This window comes from Patiria miniata, unplaced genomic scaffold (genome assembly GCF_015706575.1).
Source record: "Patiria miniata isolate m_02_andy unplaced genomic scaffold, ASM1570657v1 HiC_scaffold_16, whole genome shotgun sequence".
NCBI classification, from domain to species: Eukaryota; Metazoa; Echinodermata; class Asteroidea; order Valvatida; family Asterinidae; genus Patiria; species Patiria miniata.
The window spans coordinates 6389769-6408894 of record NW_024037054.1 but is presented as its reverse complement, the minus strand read 5'-3'; the positions used below and the strand labels follow the sequence as shown (position 1 = coordinate 6408894).

At 39.9% G+C, this 19126-nt stretch overlaps 1 protein-coding gene across 6 annotated transcripts in view; it reads right to left on the bottom strand.

Annotated features, from left to right (window-relative positions):
• The window catches only part of LOC119722782 (calcium/calmodulin-dependent 3',5'-cyclic nucleotide phosphodiesterase 1A-like), a 63219-nt gene that overhangs the window by 26479 nt on the left and 17614 nt on the right, over positions 1–19126 (bottom strand). The window contains exons 1-4 of one of the 6 annotated variants that reach the window (XM_038193104.1): positions 17700–18179; positions 13880–13954; positions 1248–1524; positions 725–790 (exon numbers count right to left, since the gene is read on the bottom strand). In XM_038193104.1, coding sequence (XP_038049032.1) covers positions 725–790; positions 1248–1524; positions 13880–13954; positions 17700–17832 — 551 coding nt within the window. In that variant the 5' untranslated portion in view covers positions 17833–18179. Of the gene's footprint in view, positions 1–724; positions 791–1247; positions 1525–13879; positions 13955–17699; positions 18181–19126 lie in introns of those variants that run through there. The other 5 variants (XM_038193103.1, XM_038193108.1, XM_038193107.1 and 2 more) reach the window with 5 other exon arrangements.

Here is a 19126-nt window from a genome sequence, read left to right as displayed (position 1 = left end):
GGTTTAAATGGGTTAGTTATGCAATGTCAAGCTGTTGAAATGAAAATGTCACGAGGGAAACGACTGGGGGAATATCCAATTGAAATCACACGTTTGGAAGTGGGCATTCGTGAGGTCCACCTTTTGGGCGGGTTGCCTGCTCTCGATAACTGTGATTTTTGTTAGAAGAGATCTGATGAAGTACATTTCCGTTTCTTTCTTTGCACGCAAAAAATGTGTAACTTCTTGTATGATTCGAGATCAACTTTTTGTGCACATCATTTTGGAAGAGCAGTTATTTTGCTGCTGAAATCACTTGGCTATCTACAACACTCAGAAAAGCTCTGAAAATGACAATCAAAATTCCCCAAAACAGCCGTTAAGGTCAAATTTCAAATCACATTTTGCGTCACATTAAAAATATAATTTTTCGAGTCCGACCTCAACTGGCTTTTTTCCCTCCAAATATTCCAATCATCAATTCCACTTTCAGCAAAATCCACAGTTATCGTCAGCTTCGCGATGAATGGTTAACTCATAACAAAGCTGGGATTCAGTGGGCGGGGCTTAAAAAGGGGAGGGGCCGGGTGTACCACAACCTATGGGAGGGGCCAATGATGAAAGGCTGTATAGGGAGAAACCATGAAAGAAGGCGGGCGATGATGAAGAATGCGATGAATCTGAGCGACACACACAACTCCGGTGGGCACGGCGCATGCGCCGTGACCGACCAATGGCTGCTCACCTATATACATATGCCGAAGTGGTCTTCCTGGGCTGAGGAGATTGGTTAGCCTTATGGCTACGCTGTCTTGATAGGGAGAGAAAATTACTGCAGCTGATCAAATGGCTGTTGCACGACACTGTCACGCAATGGCTTATACACGAGATCACGGCGTCAAATCGGTTATCGTCTTATGGTTTGTGTCATTTTCGGTTTTATGAAATCCAATACCCTAAATTGGGCTTAAACAGTGTAGAGTTCTGAGTGCATCACACCTTTTCAAAAAATTACACAAAAATATCTGACATCATAGTATATAGTCATACACCATGTCGCAGCTTGCTATTTTTTTTTTTAGAGTAATACAAAACGTGTTTGCATAACTTTCACCAAAATAGTGTTTCATTCTTTCGACGTAAAATCATCTCCACAGATTAAAAACAATGACCTTATGCAATAAACGCGCAAAGGCCTTCTTTTCATTGATTTTGAGATACATATTGTAAATCTGAGTGGGAAATATGACACTTGCAATATTCGTTACCTGTTCTGGTCGACTTTCAAAACCTCCAGTACATTGACCGCATACTGGAGGTTATTCCTCAGATCGTCCTTAGAAATTTCCTCTTTTTCTAGTCTTAGGACGAGGCTGCGCAGGCGCAGCATGGCCTCAGCAACGGCCTCGGCCGAGGTGGGTACCGGGAGTTCCTCCATCTTGGCCAGGTCGAGACTGGTCAGAGATTCCTCGTCGAACTCCTTCGAGTCCTGTCGCTTGAGTTTTCTCTTCCCCTCAGCCCGCTTGTAGATTTTGTAATCTTGCCCTTAACAAAAAAAAAAAAACACCGTAAATATTTATTGCATGGTTAAGGCCGGGGCTGCGAGTGAGATTATTAACATTTTGCTATGAGATCGAAGGCATAAGCCGAGAATGCCCTCGTGTGTTTGACATAAAAAAGGTTTACAGTACCATCTATTTTTAAAAGTTAATATATTCGACATATAATCTGGATGATGTACTGAAGGCGCTGAGCAATTTGAATATGACTCCGTTACATCTAATAAACTGGAATATTTGCACAGTGAATAGAACAGTATCTTATAAGAATTTTAAATGAGCTTATTTCAAACAAAGGAAGGAAAACATGGGGAGAAACATTATCAATACAATAAGTGTGAGAAAAACAACGGGCCAATAATTGTTATAACATTTGGTCAACGTAGAGCAAACGTGAAGTACCACTGAAGCTATCTTTTTCTCTCGAAATTTATGTTTCTTTCAATAATAGAATATAAAGTAAATCATCAAACTGGGAGCAAAGCCAGAAATGCTTAGACGATGATTGGACTCCATTTCAATGGGCTTCACATTTTTAATAAATAGTGTTGTACTTGAGGCACTTTTGATACACCACAAGTTAATCACAAGTAAATCACAAATCCGATCACAAGTTCATCACAAGTAAATCACAAGTCCGATCACAAGTTAATCACAAGTCCGATCGCAAGTTAATCACAAGTCCAATCGCAAGTAAATCACAAGCCCGATCACAAGTAAATCACAAGTCCGATCACAGGTAAATCACAAGTCCGATCACATGTAAATGACAAGCCCGATCAGAAGTAAATCACAAGTCGAGTCACAAGTAAATCACAAGTCTGATCACAAGTAAATCACAAGTCCGATCACAAGTCCGATCACAAGTTAATCACAAGTCCGATCACAAGTAATTCACAAGTCGAGTCGCAAGTAATTCACAAGTTCGATCAGGAACTAGAAGAAGGGGATTTTCAACGACAAAGGATGCCTTTGTCGCAGTTCACTTGAGCACACTGTGAGTTGACTTGGGATCGATCAACGACTTGTGATCGACATGTGATGTATTTGTGATGACTTGTTGATTCATCGCAAGTATCTCCACTACCGCACTGCTGCGAAAATAGCACGGACGTTACGGGGCCTTTGCACTGTTGAGCGGCTTCTCCGACAAACGCCAATCATTCACGAAATAGCTATAAGGGACATTCATATAGTAACGATGCGAAACTGTCTTGTAGTTCGTACATAATATAGCTCAGTCCCTAATTTGCTCCAATTACCTCGCAAAGATTCTAAAGACCATGTTATATACCTCCGACGTCATACTATTTTGCCCACAGTAAACAATTTATGTCACCCCTTTTACACCAGTAACATTTCAAGAGATATACATGCAGTGCATAAGTGAACAGTTTGCTGAAAGCTGGCATCATGTGACCCCAACATCCAACTTGTTATATAACATTGCATTCATCCCAAATTTCAGTTATGCATCACGTCACTCGTCAGTGCGATAACTTAAAAATGTATCGCAATACACCCTCCTGTTCAGTCAACTACAAAAATTTAATACCAAACTCCTACCGCGACAATTAAGGATAATAACCAATCCGGCTTGCTCTACTGGACAGAAGACCTAATGGTGTTTACCAGGCCATTAATATTATTCGGAGAAGATCATAATGCGCCCTCAGCCACTACTTATGTAAATTTCAATCTTCTTAGCTGCGTTAAAGGGACCATAGAGGCTGATGTGAAATGGTGTGTAAACGAAGTGAATAGCCAACTCTGCCCTACGGGCTTGCTTTGTTTAATGGCTGGCAATTTCGCACTTCTACCCAAGAAAGGTCAAATTCGTCTCGATTCAGTCAGGACTGTTTCAGCCGAGAAAAAAAAATCGCAAGGCCTGAACCCTTGGGCTATAATAATAATATCATGTAAATACCTCCTTACTCCTCTGAATTCACAGTTCACTTTATACGAGTCCCAGATGTATTAATATTTAAACTAACGGATTACTGTCGTGTGAAAGATAACTCAAGTGGATTGATCTTTCCGGGGTGAACACGACAACAAAGACAACTGAGAGGAAGATAGAAGCTCTAAGCCCCTTAGGAAAGTGGAGAAACTTGGTCTATTTTCAGCCAGAACTGCCCTGGCTTCTTGTGGCTGTTTGACCCAACTCGCCCACCCTCCAGATCAGCCCGCCAAACCAACTATTGGAAATGTTCACTATAAAAGGTCAGCCACAAACATTTTATTCTATCTGTGGACCACAATGGTGAATTTAAACTATGCTTTGTTTACCATGGAAATTAATCTTCATATCTAAATAGCAACCTTAACCTTTTACAAATAAATCCACTGGAAGTATCATCCGGAAACTTATTCTATTCCCGCCATTTACAGATTATGACCTTTGACCCCCAGCCAATAACTTCTTTCCTTTGCCTCATTAATAAAAACTCCACAAGCATACGTTTGTTATATAACTTCCAGTACAGTCTTTGAATTTTTTTTTTTAATTTCTTTCTGGTAATGAAACCAAGGATTCCTCAAAAGTGCCCTAGGCACTGGAGCTCGCAAGCCTAAAGAAACTTGTGGAGAGAAGACAATGAGAAGAAATTACGGTTTTTAGAGGTGGGAGGAAACGCCCAGAAGAATGTTCTGGGGAAAACCCACGGAATCAGGTAGGGACTGAAAACCCAATCCACATATTGCCCCACGTGGGATTCGAACCAGGGTCACAGCAGTGGGAGGCGGGGAAAGTCCCGCTACGCCAACCTGACTTCCCGGAACTTTTGGCTCTCCAAATACATCAAGTCTTTGCAACAATGTCGAGCCTGGAATGAACTGCTTGGAGAGGGAACTGGACTAGTCCATGCATCAACAAACACCTTGGGCACGTGAACTAATTCCTTCTTGCAGACAATATTTGATAGAAACGTGTCATGCTATTTGAAAAGACATTTTGACATTCGATAGAAGGCATACTCCACCATCCCCGGACCAGTGCCAGATTCACTCCGGTACGACGTTAGTAATTGACATGTGCGAACGACATGCTGCGCTGACGCACCTTTCAATCCGATTTAAGAAATCTTTATATTTAACCATTAAGCAAACCTTCAAAAAGTAATCAGAATGACAAAAGAAATTACAGTAAAGAAACAGATGTGTTTTAACATTCACCAGAAAATAAACTCAACAATGCAGAACGTAAACCCTCAACAACAACAAAATAGTTCCAAATATCAGTTTGTACTTTGTTTGTAGTTGACAAGTAGCAACAATTCCATATCGGTATTACATTACTAAAGTAAAGAGTATATCATTTTTCATCTGTGCAAATCTTTTTTTTCGTTTGAAGCAACAAAAGTGCTCAAAATCTAAAGAAGGGTGCACAACAACTAACCTGATGAAGTTTTAGCTCAGTGAATGCTGTATGTTCCGAGAAAATAATATTCTAGGATCTCGATTTCAATTCAAAAGTTGCCGAGTCTGTTTTGAATTGCGCCCGAAATCAGCGTCCGGGACACGTTCTCATCAAGCCGATTGCAGCTACGCGATGCCACGCACTGAATCGACGAATTATAGCAACCGCACGCGCGTGTGCGTCGTGCCAACGCTTGCGCGCACCCATTCATAGCTTCGCTGAATTAAAAACAACTAACTACTAACGGAAATTTAAAAAAATGCGACTTTAGACGCATCTTTGGAAATGACTTTCTTTTACTGTTTTCTTCAAAATGACAGCATGCCAGAAGGAATAATTTAACAGGGAGTTTAGTGCCATTACTATCTTTCAACCAAGTATGCTTTTCAACAATAATTTCGTCAGTTACTTTTTGGATAGCTGCAAATGATATATACTCTACCTTTAATACGCTACATGACGACATCACAGAGCGCCACTTGAAACGTTGGAATTAGGCAGCGGCGTGTGCTTTCCAATTTCGTGTAATGACCCAATGACCAGTCCCACAGCTCATTCGTGTTGGGCGCCGCTATGCTACCTTACAGACATCGATCACTACGTATGATTATATGATGCTAACTGTTTCGAGCCTAGATCAGGTTCTGTGCGTAATGATGGCAGGACCTATTAAAACCTTTATTTCAGGCAAGGTTTTATGGGCCTGTTTACGTTTGCAACTATGAATGGTTTACCACCACTAAAGTAATGAAACTTCTTACTATATAAAGGTCAATTTATTTCAGGCAATAAAAATATAATGCAAAACCAAATATTGAATAAAAAAATGTCGGTTTAGTCTGCGTAATAGGTTTACACGTGAAAAGGCATTGCATTGTATGAGTTCTACCAATTGTATGTGGATGTTATATGTTAAAATATGAATTAAAATAATGAGCAATATAGCACCGAAAACATAGCACTGAACACCACAAGCTGACGAGATGACATGCAGGATGTTTGATATGATAGGATTTAACCCGTCGTGGTAACAATGTAGTTTGAGAGACTGACTATATAGCCGGTAAATCTTGTTGAGATTAGAGACCATCTTGTCAGGATGACGACTTCAATCCTTCATCTGAGAAACTCACTAAATGTTGTCGCAACGAGAACTTTGGGTTTTGTATTAGAGAATTGTATCGGCTATAGTTACACCACAAAGAAAGAGACAAAAAAGTCAATACTTATGACAAGGTCCAGGACATTGCTCGTCGAAAACCGATTTACGTGAAAACAACAGAACATTTTGTCAGGAGGAATAGATGTAAATGAAACGGCGTCCACCACCACCCCTCCGACCGTCTTTAACAATTTATCAAGCTGCCCCCCCCCCCGTCTTAAAAAAATCTTGATGATAAGCCGCTGCTCCTTGCATTCATCACGGAGAGCAATACAGCGAATCGGGTCTATACAGCACATTAAAATGAAGTATAGCCGTTTCTTCGGCTGTCAAATAGTTCATTTGAAGATTATCTTAAGTTTAAGATTTGCTTAACTTATCTCCTATCTTGGGATTCGAGGGTATGCTTTCCTTTTGGATCTTACATACTTCTTGTCCTTTTATCGCGTTTTTTCTTTCCTTTTCCCATTTTTGCTCGACGGGTGGTTCAAAATTAAGGAAATCCACTTTTGACAGCAAGTTCCACCTATTTGGTTTACTTATTTCGACAGTGTTTTAACATAGTAGTAAAGTATAGCCCTTTAACTATGAATGGTGAAAAAAGCTTAGTAAAAGTCGCAAGAATACTGATATTATGTTAATTTGAATACAAGTCACCAAAAACAGTCTTGTCCACGTGTTATTCTATTTTGTACTTCATAAAAATTAGAAACCATGCCAGCAAAATGTTTTGACCTGGTAACTTTTATTGAGGCTGTCCGATTATTCACGTCAGTGTTAAGATCATCTACCGAAGGGGCTGTAGGCTCATTGTTGCATTATATTACATAACAATCAAATGTTACGGTTGTTACCCTTTCAAATGTTAAAATTTGCTTTATTGTTAGCGCGGTCTTTTCAAATGGTAATGTTCAAGCATGCGTTGGTGCATTTTGTGTTGAGAGTATACCTCCGTGGAAAAACAGGTTTCGCACATGAAATGTTCAAACTACCATAGCTCAGAGACAAAAATATGCAATTGCAACGATTTTTTGGTCACTTATGCTTAAAGGCCAGTACTTTAATAGCTACTAATCAAATGTTTACAACTTTTTTTTTAATAGGTGAAAATTGCTATCAAAAGTGGATTTCCTTTATTTTGAGCCACCCTGTATAGGAACGTGTTTCTCTATCCATAGTCTCCTTGTATTTGCTTTAAGAGCCTCTTCGCCTATGTATTTCCTACGGGAGCCTTTCCAAGTTCATTGAAATCCTGTAACATGGTTCCGTTTCTGCAATATCATCTATTACGTCTGTGCTTTGGGGCAAAAGTTTGAAGTTCCGCATGAAGGCGGTCATGGAAACGATGCATTAGATTACATATTTAGAGTATGTATCGCATAATTTTCTTTATTGGTGATGAAACATGTGGCTACGATCAGAAGCGATCATTTCTTCTTTTTTTGTAGTTTGGCCTATAGTAACAAAACGAATTTGGAATAATTGTTATGAAGTTTATGACTGGAATTTCCAAGCTAAATGATTAAATATACATATTTAGAGACTGGTAAGTGAGCTTTGTACGGAATCGCCCCCCAAAAAACACCTAACCAAGAATTTCTTTTTGAGCAAACTTTTCAAACCAGCCTCTTTTCCCATCCAATTTAGAAAATTGAAATAGAACAAAACGTCTTTAGACAGGATTACCTATATCCTTTAAATTAAAAGAAGGTTGGGTAAGTACACTGAGTATACAGTGTTTGTAAAAATACACCTGTGAAAGGCAAAAAAAAAAACAATATTGAAAGTGTAATTTTCGGTGTATACGTACGGGATGTGTAGTGTTAACGAGGCTTAACACCCCAAACTAAAGGTGGGCTGTTTGTTGAAATATATCGTTTATTACACTGCAAAGTATGAACATATTTTCATTAGGTTTATGAGTTATTAATGAAACAGTTTCTTTCGTTTAACCTAAAATGGCTGGTAATCTGATATTCGATAACGTCATCATGACGTCACAGTCAAAACACGCCGTGCTTAAGATTTTCGGTAAAACAATTTTGTATGGAGGAAAAGTCCGGGAGAATTATCGTTCAAACCCCCCAAAAAGCAAAAGAAACATTGAAACGATTTCAAAACGGTGTTAGGGCTTCGCCCGAACAGTTAAAAATGCTGGTTGGTATGTCAACATCTGCGTCTCAATGAATATCTTAGTATTGGGCATAATGAGAAAAGCAACCGTAGTGTGTACTGCCACGTGGCCTGCATACAGCAAAGTCATAATGCCGAAAAGCCGAGTTTTGCACATTATCAGTTTGCATTACCTCTTTCCAACATGTTGCATTTAGAAAGGTGTGTTTCTTCTGATCCATATTTTATCGAACTGGCGCTTTGCATAATTCTCGCGGCACCCGGTTTTTTTCCAGCGCCGAGGACTCGCTCCAAAAAAAAAACTCACGCCGACATGCCGCGCGGAAATTAATAAGACGTTTTGTGAACACGTCCGAATGAAGAAAAAAAGGGGAAATCGATGAGGACGGACGACAAATGAGACTCCATGAGAAACCCAGGGATTTGGAAAGGACGCTGGCATTATATATACCGGCCAGATCTCTCTCTCTCCCTTTCGAGTCAATATTTGAGGTGCGTGTTTGGATCTCTGCATGCGGATCAAGAGATTTATGAAATCCCGCCGTTAGACTCTCTTCAAGGATTCTGTATTTTAATTTAGCTCCAGTTGCTATTAATTGCTTTTCCCTACAGGGTGAGCGTCGCTCGTCCAGTGAAGTTCACGCGCTACTTGAAAACATCTCCTTCATTTCGAGACGCAAGGAAGCTGGAAGAAATTTAAGAAAACATTGAGGATGTATGCTTGATAGTTCAAAGTGCCGCCTAAAGGGGAGACTAAACGTCCTATCTACATGAGACATTTGGGCAACACGTGCAACGTCTTTGGTAATCAACAGAAAAACAGTCTTTAAAACTATCACTAAAAGGTGAATACAAGTCCTCGATGCAGGCGATAACCTTTGGAAATTACAACAAGGCTCGCGGTTTAATATGATAAATTCGGTGATTTCGTGCCTGTATAAAGGACTTAACCTAACTATCCACACTCACTGGATTACTTTGTAAAGTTGTGGGAGTTGTAATTTTTTACACTGGGGTCCTTGCAAATGTCAAAATAGCATCTCGAAGTTCATGTATTATCTCCCAAACACATGCGTTATTTTGCTGTATCTAGCGTAGAATCTATGGCAGTTCTGTCATCACCACACAAGATCATCTTTGCAGTAATTTTGTGGGCGTAGATCAAAGACCGTCTTCTTCTTTTTTGGCGCAACTGTCAAAATAATGACAAAGACTGATTGCATATTGCTTGTGACATCCTTATGTTAGATTGCAGCAACTTTTGTGTGCAAAACTACAGTTTGGTAGCCTATAGGACTTCACAAAACTTAAGGTAACTCGCATGAACTGAGGTTGGCGTAGCGGTATTTTCCTTGCCTTCCATCGCTGTTACCCGGGTTCGAATCCCGCCTGGGCCAACATGTGGATTGGGTTTTCAGTCCCTATACCTGATTCCGTGGGTTTTCCCCAGAATATCCTTCTGGGGTTTTCCTCCCACCTTTAAAACTGTAATTTCTTCTCATCGTCTTTTCTCCACAGGTTTCGTCAGGCTTGCGAGCTTACAGTGCCTAGGGCGCTCTTGAGGATTCCTTGGTTTCATTACCAGAAATAAAATAATAATAATAAGAAGAAGAATCGAAAACTACCGTTTGACATGGGGTATTGTGCCTAATAACCAAATTTGTCTGGACCAAAATGGATGTGATTGGTCACATTATCCGTACTCCATCCTTGTGGCACAATAATGTTTACCTTTTGTGAAATGAACATTACAATTGCCAATAAAGTGCGCAACTGCATTTAATTTTAACCTTTGTGTCTTTAGATGGCGTCTGTTTTTGCGTGGCATTCATTTTAAGTGAGGGAATTTGACATTGGGAAAGTACAAGCGACATTATGGCGAAACGAATGCTGATCGTGACAGAACAAAATTGAATGTAGAAGGTATTTTGTTGCCGAGTACCTGTTGAGTTTAATGTTACCTTTCTGCATGTACATATTTGTGCCCACGCCATATGTGACATTATGATTGCGCTGCAAACCACTTAAGTTTGATTGACGGTTAGCGACCAGCGACCAAAATAAAATGTTTAAAATGCTGGCAGCTATTTCAAATAATGGCCAACGTAAAAAAAAAATCAATACCGTTATGGAATTAATCAGGCCATTTCTGCCAAACCTATACGGAGAAACCGTTCTGAAGTTACATCTTCAGATGCACAAAAGGTCCCAATATAGAAAACAAATACTTCACATGTGCAGTTCCCAGTTTGCATTTAAGGTGCAGGAATGTTCGTGATTTCGAAGGCGAAGCACGTCATTATGATCTGGTGGAGCGTCTAAAATTACCAGCCGGGCGGCATTATGCATGGGAATTCTGCCTTCGAGGTTATACAGTTATAATAGCAAAAGGCCTAGTCGACAACCCCCCCCCCCCCCTTTAAAAAAAAGGAAGAAACAAACACAGAACCGAACATACTACTCACAGCGCGCGCATTTGCATTATAATTCGCGCTTGTCAAACCCAAGGATTTTGGTGACATTGTTGATAAGGACTATTCGTGGGAAATGGCACAGGTTATTTACAGTGACAGAGACAATTCGTCTGCTCGCTGAACATCGAACGAGAATGGAGCTCTTTTCCCGCCTATTTTTTACCCGCGGTATTTTTTTGGCCACTGGAGACTCTAACATGCGTGTGTGTTTGATATCTGAGCAGCCAGGAAGTCGGGCCAATCAACAGTAACACTCTAAACATATTCTCAATTTGCACCGCGATATTGGTTGTGTCAACACACTTTTTCTACCAGACCAAATGCCATGTATCGCATCATGTTTTAAGAGCAGACAGCGACTAAATATTTGCAGGCTTACCTTGAATAAATTTACATCAATGCTTCGTTTTATGCCAGTCATGAATAACATTAAAGGAACTTTAATTGCAGGGTAGGCTTGCGGGTAAGAATGTTGACGGTAAAATATTTACTGTTTTGATATCAGATTTAAGTACATTGACTCTGTATCGGCAATTATTTTCAGTTAGTGGGGGAGTTATTTGTATTTATCTTTACGAGACTACGTATATGTGGTTTAGGGCGTTAGAATATCAGTAAGATTCAACAAAGATTTTCACATCTTTTAAAGTAATGAAATAAAGGTGCTTTGCAGGAACTAGTAGCTACAAACGCATTTTGAATTGAAACAGCACTCGAGCGCAAAAACAATCGTAAATCGCAACTGACTTTTTCTTGGTAAAATTTCACATACATTCATTCAAATTCCAATGTTCATGTTTGTTTCGTTCATAAATGTATATACTTTTTGTTCTTAACCAGACATCAATTGTCGTGTCAGGTACCAAATAAAATTAACATTTTTGAAATCTTTGTTAAAACTTCCTAATTGTTGACAGTTCCTTCCCCTGTGACACAGACGTCTTTACTTATACGACAGATAGGTGATGGGATTGTGCCTTTGATGATAGAAGCATGGCATTTGGCACACAGTCAGAGTATGTCAAGAGAAAGATATTTGGCTATAGGGCCATCGCAGATTTGTCCTTTGAAAAAATACAGGTAGAATAACAAGCAATGGCAGCCATTTTCAAAATTTTGAAAACTGCTTGTTATTCTACCTATATTTTTCAAAGGACAAATCTAGCCCTGTAGCCAAATATCTTTCATCAGACATACTCTGACTGTGTGCCAAATGCCATGCTTGGCACAATTCCCCCAAATATTTTCCCTACCTGCCTCACTAGGCTACTTAAGACAAACGTTATCTCAAATGACTACGTCTATCTTCAGTGTTCGATTTTGCCCTCCACCGACATACATGTACTCAGTGTTGTCCCTAGTGATTGTGAGAAAAAAATGACTCCGGTGGGACGCGAACCTACGAACTCCTGCTTACTAGTGCAAACGTCTTACACTCGACCACCGTCTGACTGGTCCGAATCTGATACAGCAGCAGGACTATTAATAAGATGGAATCTTAGTCGAGTGATCTATCTGTTCTAAACTGAGAAGAAAAAATAACCATTTGCAACAACTTACTTGCATTCTGTTTCCTGCCCTAAAATAGGGCACCCAAAAATACCGATCGATTGAATTTAAGCAGTTTGAAATCAGCGGAACAAAATAAATGTAGGAAAAACCCTAGTGATTTAGTCCAGTTGTGACGGTTAAGACGAAACACCCCGACTTAATTACATGTCAAAATTGCACTATCAATCACTTCCTCGTTTGAATGGCCCTTAGAGTCTTTGTGTTGGTGAGGATAACAAGCCCTAGATATACATTAATTGGAACTAATAACGTTCCAGTGTTGATTTGAACTCCTTTGCACCCAGCCGTCTGTCATTAAGGTTGGAAATAATAGGTTAAACTAACACGGCAGGTCAGCGCTGTCGGGTATGTTCTAGTACAAGTGTCAGCGGGCGCAGACATGCTTGCTGCAAACATGGCACTTAATTGCCTCCATATGTTTGCACACGAATAATATACTATAATGATACGCATTATCTATTATTTGTACACACTGAATTGATTATAATTGCCTTTGGGAATAGTGAAGTAGCTGGCTCCTCGCTTTATCGCCAAGTGCATGCTTATTCCCTTACAAGTATGTCAACGGATGCACACATGCCTTTTGCAGACACCCATGCCACTGGCACTGAATAACTGTTATTCGTGTAGACGTATAGACACGTGTGAATCCAATTAGAAACCAGTGGTGTAGTTATCAATTAAGTGTATTAAATGTGTTAATAACAGGTGCAAAATACGCTTCTCAAGTACTTTCTCACGGACTTGTCACATGGTTAACGTTATACATTTGGGGCCCACTTTTTTCCTGTCCCTGTCACATCTAACATCTATGATTTTATAATTCTGATGCACTCCTTAAGGCCAAAAAAAAAGTCTCCGGTTTCTGGTATGCACGCGCGTCGCCGTAGCCATGCGCGTCGGCAAAATGAAAAAGTTATTTTTTTCAATGAAAGATGATGTCTCAAAACCGCCAAACTCACTGGTTTGACTGGAATCCTGCTGCTGCACAATTTTAACGTGTTTTTAGATGGGGTTATATCGAGAACAAGCTTTATGTGGCCTCTCTGGTCTCCCATAATATTTGCACTAATTTTAGTCGGGCACCATTTGCAGTCATCAGCCGACATTTGAAGCAAAAAAAAACAGGTAAAAAAAAAAAAAGCCGCGTCGCCGCACCACTTTTTGGGCAAGCTCCATACCAGAAACCGGAGCCTTTTTTTTTGGCCTAATGCAGTCATCCTCCAAGAGTGATGATACTTACCCAACCAAAAAAATCTCGTTTCAAGTAATTCTTCATGATAGGCCCTACTTGAATGGTAAATTACAAAGTACCAAGGTAATAGGTAGAGGAAGTATGTCACACTTTGGACAAGAATGACCCATATTCGAACAACAGTAATTAAGTTGCACTTGCAATCACTGAACGTTTCACGTCCTAGTTGGTAGCCAAGCTTAGAATCCATTTAAGATTAGCCGACGTGTACCAGCGTAGCCTCTTTCAGCCCAAACTTGCAAAGAGCCCAGAGTTTTCAAAACATTGTGGAATGAGATCACTGATTTGGCATTATTCATGAAACCTTGATAATGTAAGTCCACTTACTTGGAATGTCCCCGTTCTTTGAGGCTGCATTCCCCGGGTCATCTTCCGTGAAAGACGAGGAAGACGGGTTGGCAACTGCAGAAAAATATTCAATAAAATTGTATTCGAATTTAGTACACTATTTCAAGTCTGATTCACCCAACTCTAAACTGGGGCAATTTCTGGAAGCTGTAAACCACAAGATTCCAGCCGCATTTTATGGGATTCAGATGGCATATTGACTAGCTCTAAACCGATTTGTTTTTGCTGGGCTCAAGTACTAATTCTAATTCTGTCGGCAGTTTCATAAAAAGTAGCTCCATCTCTTTGCAAATAGAAATAGATATACACGCTCTTATGTTCTGCAATCTGATGTGATATTTGAAATATGTGAATCAGTGAAAACATCTGCCGATGGTCAAAATTCTCACTTAACATGTTAGAATCAACATGAAACTGCGTTCTTATATGAAACGGGTTTTTTTGCTGGGATTTAAAAGCAAACTGTGTGTTTAAGGCCCCCCCCCAAAAAAAGGCCTCGGGTTTCTGGTATGCGCGCGCGTCGCTGTAGCCATGCGCATCGGCAAAATTTCAAAAACAAAAAATAATTTCAATGTAAGATGATGTCTCAAAACCGCCAAACTCGCTGGTTTGACTGGAACCCCGCTGCTGCACATTATTGTAGCGTGTTTTTAGATGGGGTTACGATCGAGTATAAGCTTTATGTGGCCTCTCTGGGCTCCCATACATTATGCACTAAATTCAGTTGGGCACCATTTGCAGTCATCAGCTGACATTTGAAGAAAAAACAAGTAAAAAAAAAAAAAACGCGTCGTCGCACCACTTTTGGGGCAAGCTCCATACCAGAAACCGTAGCAGGTCGTGCAGGACCGGTTTGCTAATGCGTGCATGATGTGTCGTGCCACAACTTGCACGATCAATCAATTAATTATTCACCAATTGGCGTCCCGAGAGGAGACAGTAATTATCTCCTCTCTGCTTCCTTTAACTAAAGTGTTGTTGAACTTGGGACGGCATGAGAAGCGAAACAAAAAAGAAATGCCCTTTTTGTTTAGGTGAATGGGCACATTAATGAACGTTTCGTGGAATCACATGGCAGGGGCGTGCGAGCGGGTATAGGTCGAATGTTATTACATACCAGGGACCAGTTTTACGGTGCAGAAATTCGCAAAACACAGAGAATGTTTGCTGGACTAAACAGGTTATCAACGAAGTGTCATACAATGTATTTCGAATGTTCTTCAGTTCATTTTTGTTTATCATGTTTTTTGTTTAGCAAAATGTTCTGCTTGACAACTGTATGGAATAGGACCGTGGTATGCGCCCCCATTACTCAAACGATTATTGCAATGATACTTTTCCTTTTTCTCCTTAAGCACCGTTCGATATTAGGGAGAGTTTCGTCTGATTGGTAAGATGTGTTTCACGTCTTAGACACGACACGACCATGTGGATTACATTCGACAGCTGTAACTCCCTTCGGTACTGTTGATTGCAATAAGGCACCATCTATGATGATTGGAACAGAACTATATACATTTCATGCATTTTTCAGCGCACTCCATTACGGGTAATACCCATTGCAATAACACCGCTAATGACATTCTGGAGGATAGGCAGTTACGATCACAAATTGGCAAGTTTGAAGGAACACTCTAACATATTATGACGAACGTAGGATTTGTTACAGAAAATATACCGTATGGTATATGATATTACCGAAAGCAGCTGCAAATCAGCTTAATGCAAGTATACTTTCGGTCGATTTCTTTTAATGACCCATGACAATTTGCTTATGTAACAACCACCATCCAGTGTTCTCCAACTTTCTTAGATTTCTGAATCTTGACTTCTGTGAGACTACGATGCCGTGAAATAAAAACTCTAAATTATACTTCAAACTGCGTACAAACTTCTATCAATGACAGTACTAAGATTCGGCTTAAAAAGACACTGTTACAATTAAACAGTTCACAAGAAACTCGTTGCTGACGTACAAATGGCGAAAACCGCCGTGTCGAACCACACCAAATTTGTAGAGAACTTAGAATAAATTTACAACAAAAATTGTTAACGATTTAATTGTTTGATTTTTAACTTATCCAAAGAAGTAAAAAAAAAATGCAATACATTATTTTTATGCATGATTTCCTTTGGACACTATACCAGCATAATTGTCTGAACAGATGTAGCCGTCCAAAATTATATAGCAATATGCAGCTGTTTTGTAACTTCATTGATTTATTCCAGAGAGCATTTAGAATGGTATAGATGGAGCCTTTAGGGCCTCCAATACCTGTAAATATTCCTTGTAGGAAAGGTTTGCAAAGATATTAATATCACGTCCACAGGAAAGTGTGCACTAGGCACCGTGTGTTTTCAGGCGCAACTGGTTACACAGTTTTCAAGAAAATTGAATTTATATAATATTCAAATTGATTAAAGGTGCGATGTACTTCACAGTAAGTGCACTTCGATTTTGACAACAGCGCAGATCCCACCACGGCAAAACCTTGTTCTTTATCGGCCGCATCACATCATACTATAACTGATAATAATATGAAACGCTTTGATATTAGTTAAAAGCGCTAAATTAGAACCTGTTATTATTAACTTGAAATCTCTTGAAATCTTGGCAAATAATTAGGTCGGATAAAAATGAAAAATTAAAGGAGTGAGGCTAAACAAATCATTTGGAAACATTACTTCGTCACATCCTAACATAAACAGTTCCATTGACAACATCACTTGTTTTTCGTGTGTGTGTGTGAGTGTATTTACTGCACGGTAGTCATTCAAGATGGCGGTCGTAAATTCGCTTAATCAGAGCTACAGGTCCACACATTTTCCTCACTGGCCGGACGGCACACGCGAGTGAATCACGCAGGCCTCGGAGCTAAACGGAGCACAAAGGATAAACAACACTTGTTTGGTGAGAGGGAGGGGCTACTGGAACGAAAGCATTTCTGTATCTCCGGCTGGATCAGCCGCTCTAACGCCTGGTCCCCTGGATGCCCGGATCTTAAATCCATGGAGATGGCTGCGACGATCAACGAGAGAGCCGCCAAAACGCTTGAGGCACGGCTGGCGCTAAACAACATGAGCAGATGATTTCTACAAGTGCGATGGCCAATCATTCATTTTGCCTGTAGATACGTTGCTACCTATTTTATGTATCACTATAGGTAGAATATAGCATTTACGGAAGCACACACTAACACTGAAAAGGAAAAGCAGTGAAATCAGCATGCACACTATTTTTACAGACACAACAACAGGTGTTGGTAAATTATATGCCAGACTAAAACAATCAATATACTATTAATCAGAACAAAAGGTATTTGAACAAATATTCACAGCATCTTGCGGCCTTATGAAATGCAGGTTTGTCCATAAATTATTAAAACCAATCTTTCACCACATCATCGCTTAATCAGGTGACCATGTAGTTTTACCAGTTTGGCAAATATGATTGTTTGACATTTTAAATAAATAACATAACTGTTTAGCATGCTAGCATTGCAGAAATAACACTCTGTAATTATAACAAAGTACCCTGCATAATATAATTGCCGGCAAGCGGTACACGTTCAACCATCATAATGCTAATTTTATGCAATAACGATTTTTTTCCCACACAATCAAGGCTGCGTCTAGAATTTCATTCCGGCTCTCATGTTACTAATGCACAATTGTGCATTAAAGCATTGAAAACGGGCCAGGTCTTCCAAAACAAACACATCCCGTACAGACGCCTCCGATATGAATTCATTGACATGACAAGAAGATGAGATATATGGGTGATGAGTGTGTTTCTCACTTGGTATACGAGACGAAGTCCGGGAGCCTGACGAGGACCGGGAACTGGCCGAGCTAGAGCCCCGTCTTCCCTGGGGGGCTCTACCAGGCAGGCGGCCCTGTTTGATCATCCGCCGTAGCTGCCGCGGATACATCCCACTCTCTATACTGCTCCTCCCCGCTAGGCTGTGTATTATAATCCACGCAGGACAATCTCCACGGGTTCTGTACTGTCAGCCGTTGTTTCCTCAGCACCCACTATCCTCCTCTAGTGCAACTCCTCGCCACAGCATGTTGTTATTGTTGAATCACTAGCACAAACAGCTGTTGTGTGCTTCGGATGTTGTTCCTACTCCAACGACCGTCAACCTGCCTGTGCTACACAATAAACGGGCCTCCATGACGTTTTCAGCGACAGTACGCGATGTCGATATGTAATCCCGCCGAAACGAGCCAGTATCGTCTGCAACTCTACCCACAATGCCACGGGGTAAATTGCACTAAATATGGCCCGCATTTGTGCGACTACTTTTTATTTCCCTTGGCGTTTTATCGACGGGTAATTCCGGGGGAACGGAGTCGTGTGCGCGATATCTCTGTATTAATTTACGCTGTACGTTGGGAACTTAGGTGAAATCTGAGTGCCTGTTATTTAGGCCCTTATTAATTCTTGCTCTGTTTTAATCCAACCCGGGCTTGCTCATTGCGAATACATCTTCAAAAGAGTCCTCAAATTAGACATCACTAATTTATTGACGGTGCAAGTTTCCAACATCATGATGTCGTAGTTGTATGCGTGTATGTAATATGTATAATGTAGGTCTATACATGTATGCTATAAAATACTGATATGGTTTTTAAATATATAGTCTTTATAAGTTTTAAAAGTCTTTTAATGATTTCCAGTCGGTTTTTTTTAACCGCAACATGCCCAGTTTTAAGTGCCTAAAAAATATTCAGCAAAAGATTTTCCGTGATTTTCAGTCAGCAAAAAAAGTATATCTACCTAACAAACGAGTTGGCAATGTCGACTCGTCAAACGCTTTGCAATTTTAATGTTTGGTGTAGCGGGACAACTGCAGTAAACAGTCGTTGAGGATGCTTTCTTCTCGCATCTGTCAGTTGCCTTCTTTTTCTAATCAAATCTGAAGCCATTTGGATGTGCATTTTATGTTTTTATGCCGGTAGCCTGCACGAGTTAAAACCTGCACTACTATAGCGCCTTCACACCGTTTTGCAATAAATCAAAATTATGCTAATGGCGGTTTCCTGAATATAAAATTAGATCGGGAAATTCTATACATTATATAAATTAACGAATATTTATTCATTTTGAAATGCACTTCTAATTCTTTAGCTTCAGTTAACTGATGAAAGTAACTTTCAATTGTTACAATTATATTCATATAACAGTGTATTAATATTCCCCAAATTTATTCAATTGAAAAT